This window comes from Python bivittatus, unplaced genomic scaffold (assembly GCF_059951505.1).
Source record: "Python bivittatus isolate LINGU-HERP-01145 unplaced genomic scaffold, Pbiv_v1 ctg000330_np1212, whole genome shotgun sequence".
NCBI lineage: Eukaryota > Metazoa > Chordata > Lepidosauria > Squamata > Pythonidae > Python > Python bivittatus.
Genome location: NW_028277058.1, coordinates 19,217,728 through 19,245,469, shown reverse-complemented (window position 1 = coordinate 19,245,469; position 27,742 = coordinate 19,217,728). Strand labels below are relative to the sequence as shown.

The 27,742-nt window shown below is 37.4% G+C and overlaps 1 protein-coding gene across 2 annotated transcripts in view; it reads left to right on the top strand.

The window, feature by feature from the left end:
- The window catches only part of WIF1 (Wnt inhibitory factor 1), a 40,904-nt gene extending 16,345 nt beyond the window's left edge, over positions 1-24,559 (top strand). The window contains exons 3-10 of one of the 2 annotated variants that reach the window (XM_025172225.2): positions 8,750-8,858; positions 12,953-13,093; positions 15,883-15,978; positions 17,054-17,149; positions 18,325-18,372; positions 21,318-21,413; positions 22,224-22,319; positions 23,423-24,559. In XM_025172225.2, coding sequence (XP_025027993.1) covers positions 8,750-8,858; positions 12,953-13,093; positions 15,883-15,978; positions 17,054-17,149; positions 18,325-18,372; positions 21,318-21,413; positions 22,224-22,319; positions 23,423-23,544 — 804 coding nt within the window. In that variant the 3' untranslated portion in view covers positions 23,545-24,559. Of the gene's footprint in view, positions 1-8,749; positions 8,859-12,952; positions 13,094-15,882; positions 15,979-17,053; positions 17,150-18,276; positions 18,373-21,317; positions 21,414-22,223; positions 22,320-23,422 lie in introns of both variants that reach the window. The other variant, XM_007436732.3, reaches the window with a different exon arrangement.
- The last annotated feature ends 3,183 nt before the right edge of the window (positions 24,560-27,742 follow it).

The window sequence follows — 27,742 nt, the reverse complement described above, 5'->3', positions numbered from 1 at the left end:
AGAAGAATTCTGAAGACTTTACTTACTGGAAGGATGATGATGTGGGGGAAGATGTCATTATTCTATTTTCCATTAATAAAATTATCACTTCTCCCTAGCCACTGTTATTTGTATGTTATAATTATACAGAGGTTATTGAATGTCACAATATATCAATTATTTGGTGATTAGTGAATCTGCATTCACATAATACATTTTCTTGGTTTATGACAATTTGCATTTACTATTTGCATTTACTATAAAGCTTACTTTAGTTTGTTGACTTAATGCTCTTAGTAAGGGTGAGAAGCTATTTGGATAGTAAAGTATAATACTCAATTATACTTTATGCTTTCCTGAGTGGGGCCAAGATTTCTGCTCCTAAGTCTTATCCTAACAGAGCAACTCCTTACAACTACAGTATCCCATGATCTCTAACAAATAATAGTGGGTATGAGTAAGACTGACAAATGTTTTAACCAGTTGCGGGATTTTGTTTTATGTAAAGATCCAATAGGTTGCAGAAGATAAGGTATGTTTGTAAGAGTAAATTAAACACAGATATAGACTGCTGCTGACAGAGATTTGCCCATGGACCAGCAGCAGCTTAAAGGAAGAGAACACATTTTCCTTTGCGCATTCCTGAGTGTGATGTTGGGTCAATGTTTATTTTCTGCTAAAGGCTCTCAAGTAAGATCCTGTTGGGCTGTAACTCAGAATTCTTCCTTCTGGGCTACAGTGACTTTAGCATCTTGTTACGTTCAGCTTATTTTCCTTTTCGCCCTGCTGAATTTAATTAGTACACTTCTTTTATTTTTAAGCACTTGGCAGAGAAAGCAATCTGGATGAAAGGGAACAAGCCGAGGCTTTACTTTGAAATTTTCAAGGCAGTGTTTATTGATAGAGTAAGCTTGACATAAATGGACTGAGTGGTGTGCATAGATTACTAGAGACTGCATGGCATGCCCAAATTTGACTTAATGAGGGACAGTTCAAAGTTTCTATTAGATATATCTTTCTATGTAGATAGTATCATAAAACTAGAAGGAACCATATTGGTAGAATATCCACTTTTTTCCCTCTTATCTATATTCATTACTCTAAGGCATCTAAATAACAGAATATTAAGAATGTGTATAATAAATATTATTGTACTGACATAAATTATTACATTAAAACTGAGAAGACGGAGCAATAGATGGTCTCTATGGCTAGATTTAATAACATGTTACAGGATTGAGCTAGTTCTATATTAATACTTTATGGATATATCTTTAATTTCTTCAAATGTACTCATTTAATTACTATTTTGTATATTCTTTTATGATTATATTAGCAATGTTATATTTTTGTTTGGACTTCATCATATCTTCTAGTTGTTATACTTCACCAGTAAAACATTTAAATGTCAAAACAAAACAAACCTAGAAGGAACCAAACAGTAGATAAACCATGATTATAGAGAATGAATTCATTGAAAGCAAACCATAACTCTTCTTTAAGGGGTCAAGAATTCTCAGTAGAAATGTGAGATGGACTGACGATATGGATTGAAATTCTATCCAGCGACTGAGCAAAAACTTATTTCTCATCAGACAGTATTACATGATCATTTAATAATTACAGGTAGTCTTCACTTAATGACCATTTAACTATGGTTTGAAGTTATGACAGCACGTAAACCAGTCATAAAACGTCGCTCCGGCCAAGGTCACATGGCCACATTTCAGGCACTTGGCAACCAGCTGGCCTTTACAACCGGTTGTCAAGTGCCCCACGATCATGTGATCACCATTTGCAATCTTCTCTGCCAGCTTTCCCACTGGGGAAGGTTGCAAGTAGATGGGACGCAGCAGTGTGCAGGAACAGATTATGCTAATCAAGCCTCATCTTCTACTCCAAGATATGTTGACAGAGGATTGGACAAATTCCCAGAATTTATTACCTAGTATGATGCAATTGTTGGAACATTGGGGTAGGTCTGGGGAGACCCATGTTTAAATCTTGAATCAACAATTAAGCTCACTGCATGAATTTGAATCTCCCAACCTAGCCTACCTATCAGGATTATTCTGAGTACAGAACTGGAGAGGGTTTATGTATGCTGCCATAATTTGGAAGAACGACAAGATACGACAAGATATATATGCAACAAATAAACACAAAATCCAAACTTCCAAATACTGGAGAAGTAGAACAAGCAAGGGGAAAGCTGTTCTTTATACTCCTATATCCTACAGGAATAAGGAATGTAAGTATACTCCTTACACTCCTGCAGTATTTGATAATGTAGGTCCTACAAACTGGAAGTCAGTCCACAACTGGTGTATCCAAGATTTCACTCTTTGCCTTTACTAACTGGCTCAGCTTTCAATTAGAAAAGATGAAGATGAAGCCTGGGCAAAGCATATGACCTACCAACTGGCCTGGTTAACACTTCGTGGTAATTGTAGTTTTGTTTAAAAAAACATTTGTTGAATAAGCCACAATTGGCTGGCTTCAGGCATCAGTAATCTATAGCAATAATCACAGTCTCTTGATTTATATGCCACTTTCTCTTGTACTCTTATGGCCAAAATACTTAATGATAAAACATGATAAAATAACGTATCAACCAAAATTATTAAACAATCATTACTCATAATTCCTCCTTATAAAAGCAATTTTTAAAGATGTATATAATATTAAAAAATAGAATAGAATCTGAGACTTGGAAGGTATAAAAGGTTAAGGACAGCAGCTATTTCTCTCCATTTTGATGTTCATGTTTTATGTTAAGCATGGTTTGTTTTAACAGTAGTTCATTGAAAAAGCTATAATTGGTTGAGTTCACACAGCACACTAGGCTGAAAACAAACACCCATATCACAGAAGTATGATTTCCAAATCATACAAAACAATCATTCCACTGTTTTCTGCTCTGTTAAAATTGTACTTGGAGTACTGTATCCAGTTCCAAGCACCAGACTTTAAGAAGGGTTCAGGCAAACTGGAACAGCTCCAGAGAAGGGCAATGAAGATGAACCTGGGATTGGAAACTAAGCATTATAAGGAGACACCAAATGACTTGCGCAGCTCCCAGTATGGCATATCTCACTGGCCTGCCAACTCAGTTGCAATCTTATTGCCTTTCCTCCCTCCTCTCAGCTCTCAACATTTATAGCTTTTCCCCACTCTTTCCCACCACCATCACTAATGCTGCTCAGAACCACCACATTTCAGTCTATGCATGTAACAAAATAGCCCCATTTCATTCTATGTATGAACCAAAACATCCAAAATCTATGTTTCAGTTTGGGTATAGACCACCAAAACCAGCTGTTTCATGCATGGAATGGTTAATCCGTGATGGACAATTTTGCACATCCATTTGAGGGAGAATAATAACACTCTTCCAATACCTGAAAGGACGTGACATAGAAGAGATCAAGAATTGTTCTCTCTAGTGCCATAGTTCAGAACAAGGAATAATGGGTTTAAATTACAGGAAAGCAGATTCCAATTTAATGTTGGGGGGGGAAAAACCCTTCCAATCAGTAAGAGCCATTTGAGAGTGGAATCAGTTACCAGAGAGGTGATGGGCTCCTGTTTACTGAATATATTCAAGCAAAGGCTACACAACCATAATCCTTAATTAGGATTCCTGCTCTGAGTAGGGACTGGAACTGATGGCCTAAATGTCCCTTTCAACTTTTATGATTCTATGAGGCTAAGAGCCAAAACTTTAATCTTTGGTATTGTTGGAGAATTACCATGGTTCCCTCTTAGAAGTTTCTCATCTTTGCAATCTTATGTTTGATTGCAAATCAGTAGATCTGTTTCTTGCTCTTCTTTTGTTCTGTTTACTCAGTAAGCAATCTTTCCCCTCTTTTCCCCCCATTATAACATCTCAAAGATCTTAATGTATATCACTCCCCAGTTGGCTTTTCATGCTCAAGATAATAAATATAATTAATGCCATAGGCAGCGCAACAGTATACAATCATTTGAAAACCACTCACTCCTTTTGCTATTGAATAGCCCCTCACAGTGGCTATTACAAAATTTAGCCGATAACATTTCACAAAAAGTAAGATCATTTGTAATAATTTTGAGTGATTTCAATAGTTCCTCAGTTTTTTTCTGTTCAGTAGTAGTCACCGGCATGCAGCTTCCAGACAAGTTTGGCAAAAACTTAATTTTTGGCACGAAATGTTTTTCTTTCAAACTTGTATTCTTTCCTTCCTTCATGTCTGGAGCGTTCACTTGAAAAACAGTCCTCTTCCATCCATTTGCTGAAATGTAATTGGTTGCTGGATTAAAGTTTTAAATTTGTCTTAGGCTTTCCTGTAAAAATGTCTCCAGAAGTTACTTCGCAAGGTAATGGTTACTGAGTATAATTATGCCGATCAAAAGACAGTGTTGTTGCTGGAAATGGTTATTGCAGATGAGCTTTCAGCAATACTGTACATTATTGAGCTTACTTACGATAACACTGTTATCGTAATCAAGCTCAACAGTTACGGTGTCTGTGCCTCATTCATGAAATTGTACATTGATGGGGCAGAGAATGGCTAGGTTTGTAACTTGTGCTAAGCGATAAGGTGGTTTATTTAGTTTTTGCTTAGCATGTTGTATGAACGCAGCCATGGCAGTGTGATGGAATGGAATTATGAAGGCCAAGCTCAGGCAGATAAACATTTTCTTAGCTCGCGTGGGAGGAACAAGAGGATGAGACTGGCACCTCCCTGAGGAATTCACACTGTTGTGGCTGGAGGACTTTGGGAACTGGGGTTTTAGTCTGGGAAGATTCTTGCTAGAGGTTGTAGCTAATAAACATAGCTGGACTGAATTGGCATTGTCTCTTGGAGTTCCTTGGGCTAGGCCTGACAGGTGGTATGTAAACATAGTTTGTGGCAGTGCAATGTAAAACAAGATTAAACAAACCGTAGCTCGGTACAATGTGCAGATCAGCCCAGTGCCAACTTCCCTTTCTAACCATCCCGTGTTTTCCTCCTGCAGTGATGAACAACCTTTTCAGGTTCTGCATGCATGATTGCCCATGTGATACCTGTTTTTTAAATGGCCACAAATGGCCAAACTTTTGTGAGAGCTTACTGATTTTACCCCGAAATATCAAAACTTCGCAAGATTCACTCCTTTGGACTTTATCCCTAAGTAGAGAAGGAACTGGAAAAGAGGGAAGCATGTATTCCTGTCCAGGACTGGATCGTGCCAATGGCATCTTCTGTAAAGATTTATTTTTAGTTGTTTTTCTGAAGTTCTTATACCTATGAGGCAGGTCATTTAAATTACATAATACAGTGGTGCCTCGGGTCACGAATGCTTCTGTTCACGACCATTCGGGTCATGAACAGCTCCAGTCGCAAAATTTTGCCTCCGTTTGCAAACGCCGGATCAGGTCACGAACAGGATCCGCAGCCATTTTCCCTCCCGTGACATGGTCCACGGCCATTTTCCGCCTCTGACACGTGGTCCGCGGCCATTTTTCTGCCCCTGACACGTGGTCCGTGGCCATTTTTACGCCCCTGACATGTGGTCCCCGGCCATTTTCCGCCCCTGACACGTGGTCGTAGGGAGGGGGACTCTCCCTCCAAGCAATAGCCGCCTCCCTGTCCTCCACACCAGAACGGATTAACGGTAATTACATTGAACCTTGTGGGAAAATTTGCTTCGGGTCGCGACCAATTCGGGTCACGACCAGAGTCATGGAATGAATTAAGTTCGTGAACCGAGGTTCCACTGTACTAGCTAAGTTGACTTATTATGGTAATGTGGGTTGTTTCATTCTGCCTTAATTCAACATGTGAACCCAGGCTTTGTGGTTTGTAAACCATGGCCTATAGTTTAGTATTATCTGTGCATCTGGCCACAATGCCTTGTCAACTAATTGTGGTTAAAGTAAACCATGGTTTAGCAAGATGCATGCAGATAAGAAAAAATATCCACATTTTGCTATTTATCTTTTAAGTATGCACAATAGGACCATGTTAAGTTAGACAACTCAGTTTCTGAATATTCAAATTTTGTCAGCAACATAAAATTCACAGAATGTAAGTGTCAAACTGTTAGATCCTTGTTTTGTTCCTTTTATTGCGCCTTTTTAAAGGATTTTTAATCGGTTTGCCAAAATGGTTGGTGATTATGACAGATTAGAATTCAATGCATACATTTCATTCTTAAAAAGTACAGGTAGTCCTCAGTTAACAACCACTCATTCAGTGACTCTTTGAAGTTACAATGGCGCTGAATGAGGGGTGGTTATGAGTGGTCCTTGAAGTTCTGGCCAACCCAGCACTCCCACAATCACATGATTGCAATCTGGGCAATTGGCAACCAGCTTGCACTTACCCACATACCCTCCCTGAGCTTTGCAGCACTCACACTGCACCTCCCTGGCCACTCACGCATTCTCCCCCACCCAGCAGTAGCCACCCCAAGCCTCATTGCACTTGCGTCATGCCTCCCCACCACTCTCACACCCTCGGCACCCTCTCCTACCCAGCAGCAGCCACCCCAAGCGGGTGGGGGAGACTTACTGGAGCAACTTGCAACTTCCCTGCCTGCTTCCCTGCTGACTTTGGTTGTTGGAAGCTGGCAGGAAGTTGCAAGGAGGTGCTCACTTAAAGACCCACAATCCTCAACATCAGCAACAGGGTCTGCAGGGATTGGCGTTGCTAAGTGATGCAATCATGTGACATCACACTTTACGATTGCATAGCTTAGTGATGGAAATTCCAGTCCCAATTGCCATTGTAACTCAAGGACTACCTGTACAGAAAAAAATTATTTTATAGTTAAATGTATTTGCTGTTTACAGTTGTTTCATATTTTTTTAGAGAGAGCTTACTTTTTGGAAAAAGAGCTATATTATATAGGAGTGCAAACTGAAGCCAGCAAGTAGAGAAAGTGAAGAGACCATTAGTGGTCCAATAACAAAAACCTTTGTTTCTAGTCACAGTGTTCACTTAAGAAAATTATTGATTATACTTTCATGAGATTAAAATCAAAAGATAGTTCTTGGTAATGATGTGCTAGAGGAGTTACTTCCTAAACTTCAAAGCCATTTTCTGAGCCATAAGAACGGCTCCCTACTTTTCAAGTATGGCCAAAGGCAGCTTGTACATTCTACGGATGTTTTCTAAAATTCAAAGAGGTCAATTATCTTAACCACAGGCTGTGAACTCTTCTCTCATCACATCAGGTAAGCCCTATTATTGACATTGTAAAATATTTAAGCGTACATCCTTAATTAGCAGGGATGGTATTTGAAAACATGTTTTACAAATGATTTCAAAGTTGTTGTTTTCTTGCTCCAAGTTCCAGCATTCTCTATAATTACACCAAAGGAAGAAAAATAATGTCATGTTTTCTTTTTCTCTTGTAGTGAGACAGCGTAAATAAATAAGTAAAAGTTGAAAATTTTCAAAATTTGTTAGAGTTTTTTTAAGAGAGTCAACAGGCATGTGGATGATGGTAACCCTGTTGATATAGTATATTTGGATTTTCAAAAAGCCTTTGAAAAAGCCTCATCAAGGGCTCTTGAATAAACTTAGCAGTCGTGGAATAGGAGGACCTATTCTTTTATGGACTACAACTTGTTAATAAATAAAGAAAAGGAATAAATAGTTTTCTTAAAGTAGGAAAACTAAGTAATAGACTCCCATGTTGGAACCAGTGCTGAGGTGGTCAAGTTTGTGGCTGATCCTAAACTATTCAGGATGATAAAAACCAAATGTAATTAAAGAGAGCTCCATAAGGCTCTCTTTAAACAAGATAGTCAACCAAGTAAACTGAGATTCAGTTTAAGTAAGTGTACAATGATACACATTGGGGCAACAATCCCCAGCTTCACATATATATATTGGTAGGGTCCTCAACTATCTGTAATTAACCAGAAAAAATATGTTGGGGTTATAACGATTAACCTAATGAAGATGTTAACTCAGTGTATAGGCAACTGTGAAAAAGGCAAATTCCATGTCAGGGTACCTTCAGAAAGGGGTTGGTAATGAAACTGTCAATGCTGTAATACTCTTAGGCAAATCTGTGGTATCCTTGTTTCTGGAATACTACGTACAATTCTGGTGGCCACATTTAAAAAAGAAAATAATAGAAGTGCAGAAGAGGGCAAATGAAATGATTGGGGGCTTAAACACTTCCTCTCAAGAAACAGCTCCAACATTTGGAACGCTTGAGTCTAGAATAGGTCTGCACAACATATGATCTGGGGCTGCATGCAGCCTGCCAAGCAGCCCTGTGTGGCCCATCAGTATTTTTTGAAAACTCAAAAATTAAATCCATTGCTGCCAAATGCTTCCACCACCAGGAAGGACCCACTACTGCCAACACCCTGAAAGACACCCTGCCAAGTATCTCCAATGCCTCCAGGCCCCACTGACAGTCCATCCTTGCGGCCTCACCACGAAACAGCTGATTAGCACACCGGATATTCCCTTGGGGCTTGCGATTATTTTTAATTTCTCCTCTACGAATTGTGCAGGTCTGGTCTAGAAGAAAGGTGACTGAGGGGAGACATGATCAAAGTATATAAAATCATGCAAAGTATGGAGAAAGTGGACCTGATTTTTCTGTCTTCTGTCTGTCCAGGCTTGTGTATTCAGAAGTAAATTATACAATATTGAATACATAGAGTTGTACTCCTAATTGTATTTTTCTCATCAAAATAATACTCTGAGGAAAAGATACAACAATATGATTAAAATAAATAAGATATTTATTATATATTTTTATATACCCTTTAATGCAGGCTGAATACTTTTATGAGTTCCTCTCTTTGCGCTCTTTGGATAAAGGCATAATGGCTGACCCAACTGTAAACATCCCTCTACTTGGAATGATACCTCACCAAGCCTCAGGTCTGTAGCATCTGTCTTCATTTATGCATCCAATGTTGTTCATATAAAGGTAGGGTGAAAAAAAGTGATGAGTCCAAGTGCTGTTGGTGTGTGCATATGTGCATGCGTCCGTGCATGCATAATCTTCCAGTGGTGAAAGTGACCAAAGGCAAAGATGATAGGGTTGAAGCAACATTCCTTACTTTCTCTCACCTCCAGCATCCTTAGCTCACTTGGATTCTGCACTGTGCAATGAAGAAAGAAGCCTCAGATTCTGCATGGAGCAAAGAAATCTAGTGAGAGGGTACTGCATCCCCCACTGGCTCTGCAGCCCTGTGTTTCCTACTTCTCAGCTGCTTCCTATGGGTCAGCTCACCATGATGGTGCAGAGATCATGGGAAATTGAAATCTCTCCTGCAATTTCTCTACCTTAGTTCAACCAGTCCAAGAGAAACCATCAAGAAGTAGAAGAAAATGAGCAAGACTTGGGAAGAGGCCAGCAGTTCTGATGGGGAAGCTTAGTCACTAAAATATAGTTTCTGGACTGGAGGCTTCCTGCTGTTGTAGAAAAATACATGCAATGAATAGGTTAAAAGGACATTGCATTACAAACCTGGTTGTTGTAGACAGATAAACATTCCACAGTATTCAACACTGGTTCTGTGGAAATAATGTCTAAAACCTGCAAGCAATTCCCTCCTGCAATACCTAATCAATAGCTTTTTGAAACACTTTCTCTATAAATCCAGTCTCATTCGTCTTTCTAATTGATGCAAGTCTAGTAGAACATTGCAGGCATAGAATATAGGTATGTAAAATGTGGTTCCCATTCAGAATGCTTACAAAGGACTTACTATTTTATATCTTCAGCATCTGCATAGCAGTAGCCAAATCACAGCTGGTAGTACAACTCCTAATCAGTGGACATTGACTGTAATAGAGCAAAGCTATTGTCACAGTGTTTACACTGACCGGAGGCTAGATTAGACTCAAAATTAATAATGAAGGACATAATAACAAGTGCCAAAATATCTTAAGTTATGAAATAAGTATTTTATAGTTCCTTTGGTAGGCTATACATTTCTTCATATGCATTTAAGTGAAAAGTTGATTGAAACTACTAGTACAAAGCAAAAATGTCTGTAAATTGAGCTCTCCCAGAAACTTTCACAATTGTCTGGTCACTTCTAGCCTGTAGAAGAACTGAGCCACTAGGAACATGAGTTGGGGCCTTTTCTGGATTCTGCATACTAGAATTAGAAGGAACATTTCTAAACATTACACTACCTGAAAATCTGTCTATCTGACTGTATCTATCATCTGTCTATTTGTCTGTCTGTCTGTCTGTCTGTCTGTCTGTCTGTCTGTCTGTCTGTCTGTCTGTCTGTCTATCTATCTATCTATCTATCTATCTATCTATCTATCTATCTATCTATCTATCATATATCTCAACTTATTAAAGGGGGGATGTGTTAAATTATCTGAAATAATTACTTGTTAAATTATGTGAAATAATTGTTAAATTATCTGAAATAATCCCTTCTGTTTTAAGGTCTTTTAGGTTGATATATGTGTCCTACAACATATTTTGTGACATGGAGGTTTTCTTTGTGATCAGCATTTTGTTTTTCTATCAAGTTACATGATTGTTTTCTGTTGATGGCTGTGATTAACACAAGAAAGGACAAGACAAGATATTTCAGTCAAGAATATCAATGGAATATGTATTAATCACAGGGCACTAACATTGTATAATAGTACAATCTTCTAATATTCTTAAATAAGGCTAACATTAAAAAAAATCCCCAGTGAATTTCTCTGAATTTTCCTTGGCTTAGGTGGATCATTTACTAGGTTCTGGTCTTTCATACATTTTCCATTATAGTCATTGTGATCTGGAAGCTCTGCATAAATCAGAAATGACCCCAAGTCCAGAAATGTCAGTATGGCCTACATTAGATGGATGAAAGAAGATTCAGCCATCTAATGTAGAAAGAAGGGAGGGGAAAATAAACAATTATTGAAAAACTGGGTTTTGTTTGAACTTCTGGTTTCTGTGCTTTTAGAAACACAGAAGAGGGTGATTATGTGTCAGAAATCATGTTCTGTGAGGAGCAGATGAAAAAGTCAGAAAAGCTTATTTTGAAGGAAAAAGTGGTGATAGGAAGACATAATGTAGTCCTCATATCTATCTCTAAATACAGAGAATTGATCAGATTTGTTTTCTGTTGTTCCAGATGGCAAGATGAAAACCATACCATAACACAATCCTTCCCGCAGCAGCCTTTTCAGATAAATTGCCATTATCAATAGTCTGGGGATTTTAGTCCCAAACATCACAGAAATGTAATTCAAACTAATAAGTAAATAAACAAAATACTGATTTGTTGGTGACTTTGGGTGAGTCACTCTCTCTCTCAGCCCAACCCACTTCACAGGGTTGTTGTGGAGAAAATAGAAGGCATATTACGTATGTTCATCGCCTTGAGTTACATATAAAAGAAGGTGGAATAAATATATATCTTGTTTGCAAATGTTATTACAGGTGCCTGCAATAACTTCTTTGAATCAAATTATCTGATAATTTGGTAACAATGAAAGCCTTTGTAACTTTTATTATCTATGCATCTTATGTTCCACATCTGAAAAGAATGAGAGGAGGAATGCTGGGACTGCATCACTAAAAGTATTGTGCCGTGAAATACTCTAATATTAATCAAGCAAAAGATATGGAAACATCCAGTTCTGAACCCAACAAAACAGTCAGCAAAATTGGCCCTTCATTTGGTAGAGGGAGCTGCAGCCTCAGTCTATAGATGTTGAAGGTCTGTATGTAGCACTGAGATGCTGAAAGGCAGAATGATGTCCTCACTTCCAACCTAGCCTGCTGTCCTCAGATGAAAAGGAGGATACTGACTCTTGCCTTGTCAGTGTTGAAATAATATACAACTAGCAGTCCAGTTGGCTTCTGGACTAGTAATATCTTGTATCTTTTTCAAGATCATATAGAAGGCAGTGACATTTAGTGAGCTACTTAGAAATGCATCTCTGTACCTCAAAATGAACTTCCAAGGTATAACTCATTGGAACTGATCAACCTGAAATAATATAGCCAAATAAGTAACCTTTTATTTTGCTGTGAGTGGGAAGAGAAGAGTAGCCAAGGATGGAAAGGGTATCAAAACAATATAAAAGTGAGAATTTGCTAAGAATGTTTTACTCCATAAATTTTGAGCCAAAGAAAACTGATGTAGAATGGCTAGCAAAAGCTTCTGCAATGAAGACTCCATATGTTCTATATGGTGCCATCTTTGTAATAACTTAAAATGCCACAAGGTGTTATTGTTTTTGCTTTATATTAACAAGCACTTTGGAAAAGGCTACTTTTGTTTGTTGTTTGTCCACGACTAACTGGTCTCAGTGACATCCATACACTAATATCACTATTATGTGTATATGTAAGTACAATAACCTGGATGGGACTATGGTAGACAGCAAGGTTCCTGATACCAACCTAAAGGGACCTTCACCACCCTGATGCCTTCCAGAATTAGGAGAACAGCTGCAACTCCCAGAATACTGACTATCATGTCTGTTGGCTGAGAATTATGAAAGCTGAAAGAGCCCCAACATGTCTGAAGGGCACCCAGTTCAAGAGGACAATCTTATAATTGATTTTTAATGAGATATGACCCTTTACAAGGAAAAATGTAGCATTTACTCCTGTAACTGATTTGTACTGTATATCTCAATCTATTATTTAATTCCCAATATATATTCAACTACATATTTTAACATTTATTACAATATTTACATATTGCTGACTCCACAAACATCCCAGTAGTTCACAATATCTCCATATAAAATCAATAAAACAACTATATATATATATATATATATATATATATATATATATCAATCCTTCTTTACCATCCACTATTCCAGTAACACAAGATCTGCGAAAGAGTCCTGTTTTCACTTCTTTTCTAAATTCCATCAGGAAGGGCACCACACGTGCCATTTTTCAAATTCAGATTCCCCATATAATACAATATTCTCCTTAACATCATTAACATGCCACCGAAAACATGTAACTTTTTTCCCTTTATTTTTAGTTGTTCAAGTTGGATTTCCTTGCCTTGGAAAACAAGATGGAGTGGCAGCATTTGAAGTTACAGTAATTATAATGAATTCAGAAGGCACTATCATACTGCAAACACCACAGAATGCCATCTTCTTTAAAACATGTCAACAAGGTAACTGGAAGTGAGCTGAATAAAAACATGTCTTTTTTCAGAGTCTTCGTTATGTTTGGAAAATCAACATTTGATCCCCTTTCCCCATCCTGAAGCAAGAGAGTGGGAAATCTCCAGCAGTAGTAATAGGAGACCCCAAAAACAGAAGAACTACCTAATCCAAACCTTACTAGAGGTGTAGAAAGTAGGAAAAAACCATTTTCCAATGCATGAACTAAGGAAAATTTGTAATAATCAAAGCAAAAATGAAGCATACCAAATTGGATACTTGAGGAATAGCTGGACTTGAACCAGCTTCATATTTATACCAAAGTACAGTCCCCAAATTCAGGAGGGCCTTATCTCTAGCCCGATTAAATATCCTCCCCAGAGCTGTCTTGGAAGGGAAGTACAGGAAAATCCCATAGGAAACACAATATTGCCTCTGTGACATGGGTGCCATAGAACCACAGCCTATGTTCTTTTGTATTGTCAGTTCCACAGGGATATTCACCACCCGTCGATTATCCCCCTTTTATTTAAACTTCCAGGATACTCTGATAATTTTTATTTGCATTATCTGTTAAACAATCAAGATAAATGCATTTATCTAAAAGTAGCAAAATTCTGCTACATTTTGGGTAAGCTTCGCCCACAGATGGTTGCTAACAGTTATTGATGTTAGGGAATAATTTTGTTTTGTTTGTTTTATAGAATGTATTTTTATTGGTCAAAGGCTGAAATAAGGTTTCTGTCTGAATTTGAATAGACCAAAATAGACTACTTTAACTCATATGATTATGGGATATGCAGGTAGCCCCAGGATTATTCAAGGGTTCAGTTTCAGGAACCTTTGTGTAAGCCTATTTTTACATACACTGGCTTGTGTGCCATAGCAGTTTCCAATTTTGTACTATAAGCATAGTTGCCTTTATTTTTTTAACCTCAAACAGGGTGGCTGTCATCTTGCACATGAAGACAATGGTGGCCATTCCTTTAACAGATATATGCTCCTGTCATTTATTTGATTATGGTTGATCACATATGTCTTTTTTATTTCCACCCCATTCCTTCATAGTGATTCAGAGAATGAGTCAATATAAAGGAATGGGGTAGAAACAATACTCAAACAATACATGCCATCCCCTGGTTACATAAGGCCCAGTTTACACAAATTTGACTTTATGGAAATTGATGCAAGAAGAGCAGCTGCCATTTAGTTCATGTGCAAGGTTTCTGGCTTTCAGAACTAGCTATCATGATAGCCAAGGAAAGACAGAGAATGAAAGCCTTGGACAACTAGCAGGGCATACTGTGGCCTAGTGCTGACTAAAGCATCAAGTAAGAAAGGACAAGAAAAAATATTTCAGTCAAGAATATCAGTAGTAGAATATAACAAGAAATGGAAATGAAAGTTGTTTCCAAGAAGGCAAGAGAAATACCAGGAACATTTGCAATTAAAATAGGAACACTCAGGAGTAATGATAGAAAAGACCTGATAAAGGTAAATGAGATCAAATTAAGGCAATAAAACAACGCTTAAACCCTTTACAAAGAGGATTATGGAATTATAGAAACATTGGTACTGAGATAAAATTGACTTCACCTGAAGGTAATGCAGAACAGGCAGTAGACCAGATACAAACAGGAAAGCTATAGGCACAGCTGAAATATCAGTTGAATTGTTCTGCTGGAGAAAAGGCAATTAAAGTGTCAATCACTTTATATCAACGAATATGGAAAAAGATTATGTGGCTTAGAGACTGCAAAAGATCAGTATATTAACATATATGGAAAGAGGGAAATGGAGTTAACCAAACCATTGCAACCAATGGAAGAACAGAGCCATACTGGAGAGAAAAATAATAAACAGGCAGATTTCAGAAAAAGCAGGGAGACATAAAATCAGATAGTTAACATAAGATGGATAATGAAGAAAAGAGAATACAAGAAGGTGACTTGTGTCAGTCTATGTTCAGCTACATCTTCCAGCTGGCTGTTCACATACCCATGCAGAAACCCAAACAGACACTTGGCACTAGTTTTGCTGATAAGGAGAAATTGGGATTATAGCATAGTTTTGTTTCTCATAGGAAAAGTTCACATAGGAGAAGGAAGATATTATGGTGGCAGTAGAAACAGTCTTAAATGACCAGAGAACTGAAATGGAGGTAATAGCTGCTAATTAAGATGGACCTAGATAGCTCTGGAGATTGAAGATCTGTGCGGTCTGGCAAATCTCAGTTGGACTGGGCCATATTTACACTGCTGAAGGCTTGGTAGTTCAGGGCAAATCTGGAGAATATTGCTAAAGATATCCAAAGAAATACCTGAAGAGGAAGAAACACCATGGGATCTGTTTACTGAATGCAGATGGACCTGTTGGAAGTCAAAGACGATGGACGATCAAAGGTTTGCCAGTGACAGAAAAGCCAGTTGCCAGTTTGTCCAGCCTCAAAAAGTCCATTAAATTGGGATTTCACAGTTAAGTTCTTCTCTGTTAAATGGGGTTTATTCCTTCCAAAAAATGTGTATAGAGCTTTGACTCTGCAAGTTGGAGAATAAAACCAGAAATTTTCCTTCATTACTGCTTTCCCTTAACATTCCTTTATATTATAATAACTTGACATCCATGCCTGTGATTATAGTTTTCTTACACATGTTGGTCCATGTATGCTATCAAAATATCAGAGATTTTGACATGGATATGTTCTTTTTTGGAATCCCTAACTATCATATCATCAATAGACGCTGGTGTGTTTAAGCAACAAATAAGTAAATTAATTTAATCTGTGTCATCTTCTTTGAAGCTGAATGTCCTGGAGGATGCAGAAATGGAGGATTTTGTAATGAAAGGCATGTCTGTGAATGTCCAGATGGATTTTATGGTCCTCACTGTGAAAAAGGTAATCAAAAAGGGTTCTTCAGTTCTCTTCTGTACTTTGTTTATACAACAAAAGAAGCTAAGCAGTCACTTCTTTCCAAAATACTGTTTTGGAGGAATTTTTGGATATGGCTAGGAGGCTTCCTAAAATTAAATCTAAACACATAAGAAAAGTATTTAATGAACTGCAGCTCTTAAGAAAGCATGGTTTGTTTATACAAAAGATAAAGAAGTTTCCACTAAAGGATCTGAAAGGCAAAAAAGAACTGGCCAACGACTTAATGAGAATTCCGCTGGCAAAACATTAAGTTGAATGAACACTAACTGTAAAAAACTAAGTACCACGTTTGTTTTACTCTACCATCAAGAGAGTTTCCAATGTTCATTATAAATCAAGATTTTATCTGTGCAAAAGGACAGACTGCACGGGTCAGACCTATCGCATAGACTGTATACTTTCAGTTGAGCCCTGTTTGCCAGGACTAACCCTAATTGTTCCTCTTTGCCACAGGAGAGGGAAGAGTGTATTATGGAATCTCTTTCTAAAATGTTCCTAACTTGTACACTTGCACAACCTTCTGGAACCTGGTTTCTTCCAGATACGTTGACTTCAGCTGCATTATTTTCCTGGCCTCCATTTGGATGGCAGTTAATTATGGGAACTGAAGGATGAAATAGCTCTTTCCTGGCTTCCAGGGATCAGGAACCCTGACTGGCACATGGTTTTTGTTTACGTGGCCTTAGCATTGGGAGCAGGTCCAGTAAGCATAATCTATTTGTGTCTCATGCACTTAGGAATATATGAGTGTACAGCCCATTAAAAATGTTGTAAGTAAAATTTCAGTTTTCTTCCACTGGTTACAGTTTGGTGTTCATATATGCGAGTTATAGAAAAACCTGGCTGAAAATCAAGCTTAAGATCTTACTTATAGAGTATCATTGGATTGTCTGCCAGTGAATCAACACTTTTCTTTGCAGGAAAGAAAGGTATCTCAGTTGTGAGATGAAAAGTGCTTTCTATTTTAAGATCTGTCCTCGCAATACATTTATGCCAATTGTTCCGTGGTAATATTGGTTCTTCATTCTCTTTAAATCAGCTCTGTGTACACCACATTGCATGAATGGAGGACTCTGCGTCATGCCTGGATTGTGTATCTGTCCACCTGGTTTCTATGGCATCAACTGTAACAAAGGTATGATGGGAAGGAACATGAATAGATACCTAGAAAGAAACATGTACAGTGGTACCTCTACTTACGAATTTAATCCGTTCCGTGACTCTGATTGCAAGTCAAGTTGGTCGCAAGTCGAAGTAAATTTTCCCATAAGGTTCAATGTAATTACCATTAATCTGTTCCGGCGTCCGCGGACCATGTGTCGGGCGGAAAAATGACCACGGACCACATGGAACTGGCGGGAAATGGCCGCGGACCACGTGGCACGGGTGGAAAAATGGCCGCGGACTATGTGGAATGGGTGGGAAATGGCCGCAGACCACGTGGCACGGGTGGAAAAATGGCCGCGGACCACGTGGAACGGGCGGAAAATGGCCGCGGACCACATGGAACGGGCAGAAAATGGCCGCGGATCCAGTTCATAAGTCGAGGCGAGTTCGTAAGTAGAGGTAAATTTTTGGGGCCGGAGCTGGTCGTATCTCAAAAAATTTGTAAGTAGGTGCGTTCGTAAGTAGAGGTACCACTGTACTGGCACCTCCTAGCATGTAGTTGGCTTAGAGTTTGCACAGGGTTGTACTCCTGGGTCCTCTGTATTTAATCCTTGGTTGCACTTTCCTTTTGATCACAAACACCAAATGAAAGCAATATGGCCTAGCTGACTCTCAGTAAAAATTAAGTATAGAATGAGCCTGGAGGATTCTTGAACAATCTCATTTCCATTGAGTTGTTTTGTTTGTTTGTCTGTCTGTTTGTTTAGGGTGGCAGAACCTTAATATCATTCACCATGCAAACAGATAAATCAGCACCAAGCACCGTACCTTTCTTACTGCTGCAGCTCCAATGAACACAAGCTGCAGTCCTCCAGATGGTTTTAATTTCCGTTTCAATCAGCCTCAGCCAACATGGTCAATATTAAAAACTTACAGAAGTTGTAGCCCACAACATTTAGGGAACACTAAGATGCCTACTCCAGAGAAAGTATGCTGGCTATCTGCATATATAAACATGGTGCTTTAGATGAGGATATTACATTTTATTGAGCTCTTTAGCTTTTGAAAAGACTGTAAATTGTATTGAACTTTACTAAAGCTTTACGTAAATTATCTATTACATTATATATAATATTTTAATGCTATATCTCACAGCAAACTGTACAAACATCTGTTTCAATGGAGGAATATGCTTTTATCCAGGAAAATGTATTTGTCCTGCAGGTCTGGAGGGGGATCAGTGTGAAATCAGTAAGTCTTGTTTTTATTTCATTTAATTAAATTAGAAATATTTTACTTGAAATTTCTAAAATACCAAAAGAAGGTACATACTATAGAGTCCAAATGTGACTTATCTATCATAGTACAGTCCTCCCATGGGACTGATTTTTGTCCTTTGTATACTAAGAATACACATGATGACAATTAGATACCATATTTATGTTATTACTCAATATGAGAAATCCCAGATGCACAAGCATTCCTGATTATAATAAATTATTAACAATCTAGATAATGGATATAGATTACAAAAATACAGGTATCAACTAGAAAAATAATGCAGTTACTAGCTTAAAAAAATTGAAGTGGCATAGCATTCTGTGCAATTCTAGATAAGTCTCCACTTAATCCCATGTGAATAGGTATAATTACATTTAGAGATTAATAGCACATTATAAGCAAAAGCTTACAACAGGGCTTCTATGCTTCTATGCCCTTTTTTTTAATTCCAAGGAAAATTGAAGGCATCTATTGGGATCAGAGTAGTGTGGAGTAGAAGACAGATTTAATTCTCTTTCCTGAAACAGTTTTGTTTTCAAAGCAAAAAAACAAAAAATGTTATGTTGCCCATGTTTGTGTTACCTAATATATGTAAATGTCTTAGGATCCTTTCCAGCAATCAAAGAACTACTCCTAGCATGTCCAAAAGCTTTTATATGCCCAGTGAATTCTAAAACTTTATTTTGTTGAACATGTTTCATTCTGCACAATGAAAAATACTGTTGTCTTGAATATCAAGCAAGAGTTCCTGCTCTTATGGGGCATAGAGGATTAAGATGTGGATGAAGGCAGGGCTTTCTGACTAAGGCCGTTGAGAGGAAGAATATATTTGAAACCTGGCTGTTGAGGAGTTCTCAAGAAATCTCTTAAGGCTCTAAGCCTCTCTTTAATGAAATGGCCATTTGCTTCTTCAGAGGTATTAGCTGTCTTTCAGAAAATATCACAATTACCCGCTCCTTAATCAGAACAGTCTTCAAGCCAATTAATACCTAGCGGCTGATTTATATATACATTCATCCCCATCCCTTTATTTCCTTTCAGGATGAGCAACATGATGCAAAGCTTAGAAAAGGAAAAAGCAATAATAAATAAATTAAAGGCATGAGATAAGAAATGGAAATATATCTAAATCCAGTTTATATCAGCATCATTCACTACATCTTACCCATGTCCTTTCTTTGCAAACTATCCATCCACCACCTCCACACATCAATTTGTACATTATCTTTTGATCTTTAAATGTTTCATCTTTCTTGTTGAGGATCTCAGCTCCACCCAACCACAACTTTCTCTGCCTTCCCCTTTTTCTTCAACCCATTCACTTTTCGTTCATCTATTTGTTTTGCAGTTTGATCCTCATTCATTCTCTCAATATGAGCAACCCACTCAACATGCATATTTTGTACTGATCATTCATGCCACTTTTACACTGGAAAAATGATATGTCATTGAGAACTTCATGTCACCAATATATCCTCCACTAATTCTCTCACTCTTTCATCATAAATACCAGATCTATCATCCTTTCAGATTTACATTCATTCCTTTACTACTAATACATATGGACAGACTAACATTTAAGCCACACATTTGAAACAAACAGTCCTTTTTCTAAGCAGATAACTCACAAAGCAATCACCATTCTCTTCATTCTTGGGTCTCTCACAGCCTTGGGTCTCTCAAAGTCACCTTTTCTGTGTTCTGTTGTCTTCTTGTTTCTACCCTTCATGTCACATGACAGTATAATACTGCACAACTGTTCACAAAACTCATCTCTGGGTCTTCCAATATCACCATTCTCTGAACATATGTGTGCAACTAGCAGCAATCTCTGAATTCCTATTTTCATACGCATCCCAGCAACCTTGATTACATCATTTCTGACATATATTTTAGCCCATGTACTCTTAATTAAGCTTACATCATCACTGCACTTCCATGCATGTATTCATTTGCACAAGATTTAACCACTTTCATTCATTCATTTCTACAAGAATGAACCATCTTCATTCTTTTGTTAATTCATGGTCTGTATCATTTACTCCTCCTACATTCCAAACCTCAACCTTCTGTAAGCCATGGTCATCACCAAATGGGCCCATAGATATTGATCATTACCCCCTGTCATGGCTTTGGTCAATCAAGACTTTCACATAACACTTTTTAGTAATACAGAGAAGATACAGATTTCATTAGCGTCCTTAGTTGTACCCTTGCCAAATGCAGCATTCCCCGCTAACGGTAAGGGTAATTCCAGCCAGTTTTAGCCACTATGTGCAAAAGCAACCAAAGCACAGCTTTATCCCATGCATATACCCACTTAGCTTCTATTCAAGCTAAGATCTCTAATATACAGACTACCTTGCATACTCGGGATGTGCTGAGTTCAAACACCGTACTAAGCCAGAATAGTTTGTTTGGTTTTGCAGAAGCATGTTATGTGGGTACAGGAATTACAGTTTGTAAACTATGGTTTATGGCTTAGTGTTTTTTAAACCCACCCATTATGGGTCATTCAACAACTATGGTTAAAACAAATCAGTTTCTGAACCCAAGTGGCTACTGAATGCGGGAATTCAGGGTTTCTTTACCTTTCACATAATTGTCTTATTTGGGTTGTTATCACTTAAAAAGTGTGGTTCCATGCAGCCCATCAGCAATCCATTTGCAGCCCCCAAAGCTCCCCAGACTGGGCAGGTCCAACATGTTTAGCCTTTTTTTGCTTTGGAGGATTTTAAAAAGTGAAATTATGGAAAGAAGTTACAATGTGCCCTTTCTCAGCTGAAATATGTTGTACAGTCTTGTTTTATGTCAAAGTAGCTGTTCTGAATGTGTAACCATCCCAGAGCTGGTGTTGTTGGATTAGCTTTAACTTAAATAAAACAAGGTACCACTGTCACATTTACTATTCCTAGGCAAATGCCATCAGCCATGTCGAAATGGAGGTAAATGTACTGGTAAAAATAAATGCAAGTGCTCCAAAGGCTATCAGGGGGACCTTTGTTCAAAACGTAAGTAGGAGATCTTTTTAAGTATTTATAGCAGATTCAGTTAATCAGTAAATCAATAAGCTTTATTACAGTCATTGACCAAATTTAAAAAAACCAAGACAACAAATTCTGAGAAAGCAAATAAAAATCATAATAAAACTAAATAATTATAAAATTGATGTGATCCAAGTACTATATATCTAACTAGGAAAGCAAAAAATAGCTACATTCATAGAAATAAAACCACATTGGTCAGACAATCATAACTATAAACAGAATGAATCCAGATGGCCTGGAAATCTGACCAGATGGGGAAACATTAGCTGTAATAGGGCATATTTGTAATAAGAGCAATATACTAAAACATGTATTAATGTTTCATTAACTCCTTCACCACAAAGGCAAAGTCTTTGTTTGAATGGACTACAGGTAGTCCTTCTTTAGCAACTACAATTGGGATCGGCAACTTGGTCATTAAGCAAAGTGGTCGCTAAGTAAATGCAAGGATTTGTCGTAAAGTTACTTTTTCATCACGGTTGTAACTACGAACAGTCGCTAAATGAGGCAGTTGCTAAATGAGGACTACCTGTATCTCAAAATTTCCTCTCAAGAGCACTTGTTCAAAGGATAGTAAATCTTGCCACATTTTGGGTTTTCTGAATTTGGGAACTGTTATGTGGCTTAGATATCTTGATGGCTGGAAGAAAAGGGGAGGGTGGCAGATTCAGAAGGCCTCTGTCTTCATATTAACATCATGTTGGCAAGTATTGTACAGTATAAGATTCTTCTATAAAAAGACATTGACTTTGATATTAATATAACCCATTATAGCTGTCTGTGAACCTAGCTGTGGATTATATGGGATCTGTATTGAGCCAAACACATGCCAATGTCAAGATGGCTGGCATGGAAGGAACTGCAATAAAAGTAAGTCCCAATACATATGACTTTTCAGATCTGTCTGCATGTAACAGGGCTGTAGTGATTTGGGGTGATGTAGTAGCAATGGAATCTTATCTGTCAGCTGAAATCCTAGCATGCAAGATAACTATTAAACACTATGTACATCAGTCTAGAATGACTGATGGTGAATGAGTTGTCAGTTATCGCGCTCCAATCAACTCGGTTCCAAGCAACAGTTTTCATTAATGGCATAGTGCCACATTTTGAAATAATGGCTGGTGCTGTGATAGCACAAGTACTACAGCTGCCTAAATTTGCTCTCCAAATTCAAACAGCTAAGTTAGTGCAGTTCCACAGTTGTGAATCAGCCTGGGCCAACAGTCGTACTCCATTTTAAGCACTTATTTAGAAGACCATAGACTTACTGAACCAGGACATGGTCTTGAATACTCTCACTGTAAAACATTTTCTCAAATTTTACAATCTTTGTTTCACAATTTGGGCCTTATTGCAATCCACCACCCACTCCCTCTCCCTCTCCCTCTACACACACACACACACACACACACACACACACACATACACAAATGCTAACAGTAATCTCATTATCCAAAAGAGGATTTTTATAAAGGCAAAGAGAAGGTGTTAACGTGTTCAGGCACAAAAAAATAAAACAGAAAAATAATTTTTATTCTATCAGACCCACTGAATTAGGAGGATGAAGGAAATGGGATATCATGGAAGTTAGAATAGCTGGCTGGATTCCACTGTACAACATTCTGTTGCAGAAACAAATGAAATATTGTGCCACTTTAAGCTGTTAAACAAACAGATTTATGATGGAATAATCTGTTAAATGCACCATACAGAAAACAATGGCATGAATTGGTTTTCTGAACTGTAGCATCTGTACTTTAGAGTGTAACATGATAGATCCATTAAGATAATGGAAGAGTAGTATTATTCACAGTTAAATATAAGTTATACAATTTCACTAGCATAAAGACAGTGTTAGACCCGTGAGCTTGGTTTCAAATGCAGAATACTGTTCCATGTGAAATACTAACAGTGACAACAACACATCTCCTTTGGTGGTTTCTTTACTTTTGAACTGGGTCTTTTTTTAGGGTATGGAGCCAACCTTCTTAATGCCCTGAGGCCAACAGGCACCAAGCACAGGCAGCACACGCCTTCACCTAAGCAGGCTGAAGAGACCCAAGCGGTCCCGGAATCCAATTATATCTGGTGAATGGCAACTTCTGAAATGTTTTGCATTACACAACGTTCTAGCCTCCATTAACCTGTCATGTGTTCAATATTAAAAATGGTGTTCATTATGTTTTAAGATTACTGGCCTGAATTTTATTAGCTTCATTATAAACCCCAGAGCTGATACTTACTATTCTTTTAAACTTTTATTTCTCTAGCACGGTTATATAGGCTTCCTGTTTTCAGTGCTTTTGACTGATTTCTTTTTGTACTATATTTCAGTTCTTTATTGAGATAATAGTTTGTGTGTGTGTGTGTGTGTGTGGGTGGGTGCGCATGCTCAGAAATTCCTCAGAATAAATTGATGGTCCATAAGGATGAATTTTAAAACGACAGCCTAGAACATACAGTTTTTCTTGTACTCAACCTAGCTTAAACAAGTAGAAGAAATAGAAATTGAGGTTGGATTTCTATTTCAGAGTGAAGGGCTTCTAGTATTTTGTTTAATTTTTTTTAACTTAAAATCAATTTGTTTCCACAATATGCTCTATATGAAATGCAACAGGACTGTGGCATTGAAACATTATAATATATTGGAAATAAAGTGGAATTATGAACTCACTCTTTGCATTGGCTTATAGCAATATAATATATTGTACACAAAACAGCTCTTGTGTAATAAACATTTTTGTACTTATAATTATATATTAAATAAAGATGCTGCTTTATTTTGTTTGTGTTGAGATGTAACAATTCATGAAGAAGAAACTGGGGCTGGCCAGACATTTCTTAATATATATTCTGAAAAGGAACAGAGCATTATAACGCAAACATTTTTAAAAATCATATAAAAATAAGAAAAGCATTCACCCACCCTACTAGAGAGTCCTTATGGGTAATAAGGACCCACACTTAAACCACTATGACTTCATAAGACATTCTGTAAATTAAGTCACTGAATCTTGGTAGAGTGATACAAGGGAGACTCTCAGTGGGCCCCAATTGCCCAATCTGGAATAAAAGACCCCCTTTCATCCTAACGCTTTACATACTGGGCTATGACTAAGACAGCTGCAAGGAGATAACCCTGGTGCAAAGATCCAACGTCACCTTATATATTGACACCACATTATTGTTATCCATTCCTCCTATCCTCTGTCTTCTTTGAACTGCTTTGAAACCAAAAACATCAGCAGGAACTTTACTGAGAGCAGAGAAGCTGCAAGAATGCAAGGGCCTGTACACATGACTCTGTAAGGCAGTGTTTCTCAACCTTGGCAACTTTAAGATGGGTGGATTTCAACTCCCAGAATTTCCCATGGCTGGCTGGGAAATTCTGGGAGTTGAAGTCTACCCATCGTAAAGTTGTCAAGGTTGGGAAACACTGCTCTAAGGAGCTAATACACTTTTTAAATCTATTATATACTCGCTGGGAAAGGGTGGAGGGCTGTCCCTGAAATAATTCAATATTATTCAAATTCAATAATTTGAATAATAAAGCAGCAATCCTCTGTACACTTATTTGGTAGCAAGTATTATTGAACTCAGTAACATTGTCCAACAGTGGCACAGTTGACCTTTGAACAGCCTCGCTGCTGCCTTCTGGATCAGCTGCAGCTTACACGTTGTCTCCAAAGGTTGCCCTATATGGAGTTCATTACAGCTATCTAAATGGCTGGTGCTCAGGACCTGAGCTGGTAATCAAGGCTTTCAAGGGGAACTAAGGTATGGTTTGCTCATTGTACCACAATAATGTAGTTTGTCTGGTTTTGATTAACATGTTGGCTATCAGGCCACTGTGGTCTGTAAACCATGTTTTTTTATTTGAACCATGTCTAGTTTATTCAATAAACCATAGCTAAATGAGTCAGCACAATGTATAAATCAGGTCACCGTATAACTAACTTGTTTTGGGTCTATTCAAACAGAATGTTAAAGCACTTTCTATATTATTGAGATGTTAGAGTAATAATAATATTAATTTCTATCCCATTTTATTTTTTGGTGGACATTATAAATGAATTATAACTTACATTGTAGCACATTTTCAATTTAAAACCTATTAATTATTGTGATCTTCCTACACATGTGTTTTTGTTAATGCAGTCTACTACTATGATGTCAATTGCTCAGAAATATGTTAGAAATAAAAAGATTGAATACAGAATTAAATTACAATTCATTTGTTTTAGAAGTATTATTGCATTCACTCTGTATAGAGAAACAACTTTGAATGTAAATTAAAAGCAAATGAAAAGCATTCTCCATATGACAGGCATGCCAGAAATAGAATAGGCAACTATTTTGGGGCCCAGCGCATTGGCAAGGACTATCACAAATGCCTGCTCTTTGAATACTTTTTTGCCTGAGAGACACTAATTTAAGTTCCCATGATGCACTGAAACAATGTTATGGCAGGAGGATTGAGGGGAAATTTTAAAAATAGCTTATGCTAAGCCAAACTATCAGCCAAGAGGCTTATGACTTTTAATACAGGAGGGGTCACTAGATGTAGGGCTATCAGATCTGGTTGCAAGAATCCAGACACCCAGTAAACAGGGGCAAAGAGTTATAGAAAGTTCTAACCCTTTGCTCCCATCTAGTGGCCATCTGTATTTTAACAGCCCAGATCTGGTCACCCTACTAAATAGTATTCCATTGCAGAGCCCTTCAAGCTCTGAATATATTTATTTGAACTGAATTTCAATGGGATATCATTGTTTTGCCACAATTAATTGTCTTTATTTAATGTTATATAGTCTAACATGGTAGGCCTTACATAGTTTAATACTTAGCACCAGTGAAACCAAGCGGGAATATCCCTCTATTCCCATAGGGTTGGCTGACACATCTTAGAGAGAAATCTTAGCTCCTGTGAAAGTAGTTTGTGTTTTGTGCTTTATTGTGTTCTGAATCATGTTTCTCCATGACATTTATTTAGTGTCTTGTTCCTTTTTGTAACTGATACACTGCCAACTTAGCTTTTAATAAAGCAATTATTTCATTATTAAGAATTCAAGATATGTGTAAAAAATTATCACACATATTATCGCTTGTGTGATAAAGGCTTTAATGCATCCTGCTTCTGTATTCCAGTTGGACATTTTAATTACTTAATCCTGAATAATGATACAATGATATGTACTTATAAGGGAATAAGCCCCATAAGCTCAGTTGAATAAACTTGTGATGAAAAATAGGAATGCAACAAACCAAACTTACATATTTACTTAGAAATAATTTCCACCAAGTTCAGTCAGGCTTACTTCTAAAGAATAGTACATAAAATTGCAGTTAGCCCTAATGAAATAATTATTTTTATGCATGGAATGATCCACTTTCATCTATAATTTTAGGAGCGCTCAGTAGTGCAAAGTTTGAGAACTAGACTATAATGTATGATAAAATGGGCTAAAATTTTGGTTACAATATACAAATGGAACAATGGGAAAATACGTAGTTGAAATGACAGAAATTTACATTATGTTCTAATCTTAAAGAGATTTTTTTATAAAACGATGTACCATTGATATATGTCACCAGAGAAATTGTCTAAAATGTATAAAGGTACTTCAAATTTATGTTGGAAGTGTGAACAACAGGAAGATACATTTTATTATGTTTGGTGGATGTATAAAAAAGCCAGAAAGTTTTGGGTGCAAGTATATACACTAATTCATTAGATCTTAAAGGCTAACATACAATTGAAACCAGAAGCTTTCCTTTTGGGATTGATGGACAGACAGCTGAAAAAAAGTCATGGAACTTTGTTTTCATATATGATAACTGCAGCGAGATTATTATATGCTTAAAAGTGGAAAGATTCAGCACTATCCATAACGGAGGAATGGTTGTGAAGATGAAGATGATGGAACTTGCAGAGATGGCCAAACTGACTTCCTTGATTACAGCAAAGACAACATCTACATTTATTGCTGACCAGAAACCCCTTATAGACTTTTTGCATGAAGCAGAAAAAATGATCTTATGATTTATGGCTGTGAAGATTAGAAAAAATAGACAATAGGAAAAAAAGAGCTTTTCTTTTTGAAACCATAGAGTTAAAGGTAATTTTGTAATTGTATTTATATTTGCTGCAAAGAAAATCGAAAGCTACTTCTTTCTATTTCTTTTCATTCTTTGTCTTTTGTCTTTTTTCCTTTCTTTACTTTATATTAGTTCTTGTTAGTTTTTATCTTCTGTTCAAAACTTAATAAAAATTATACAAAAAAAAGAAG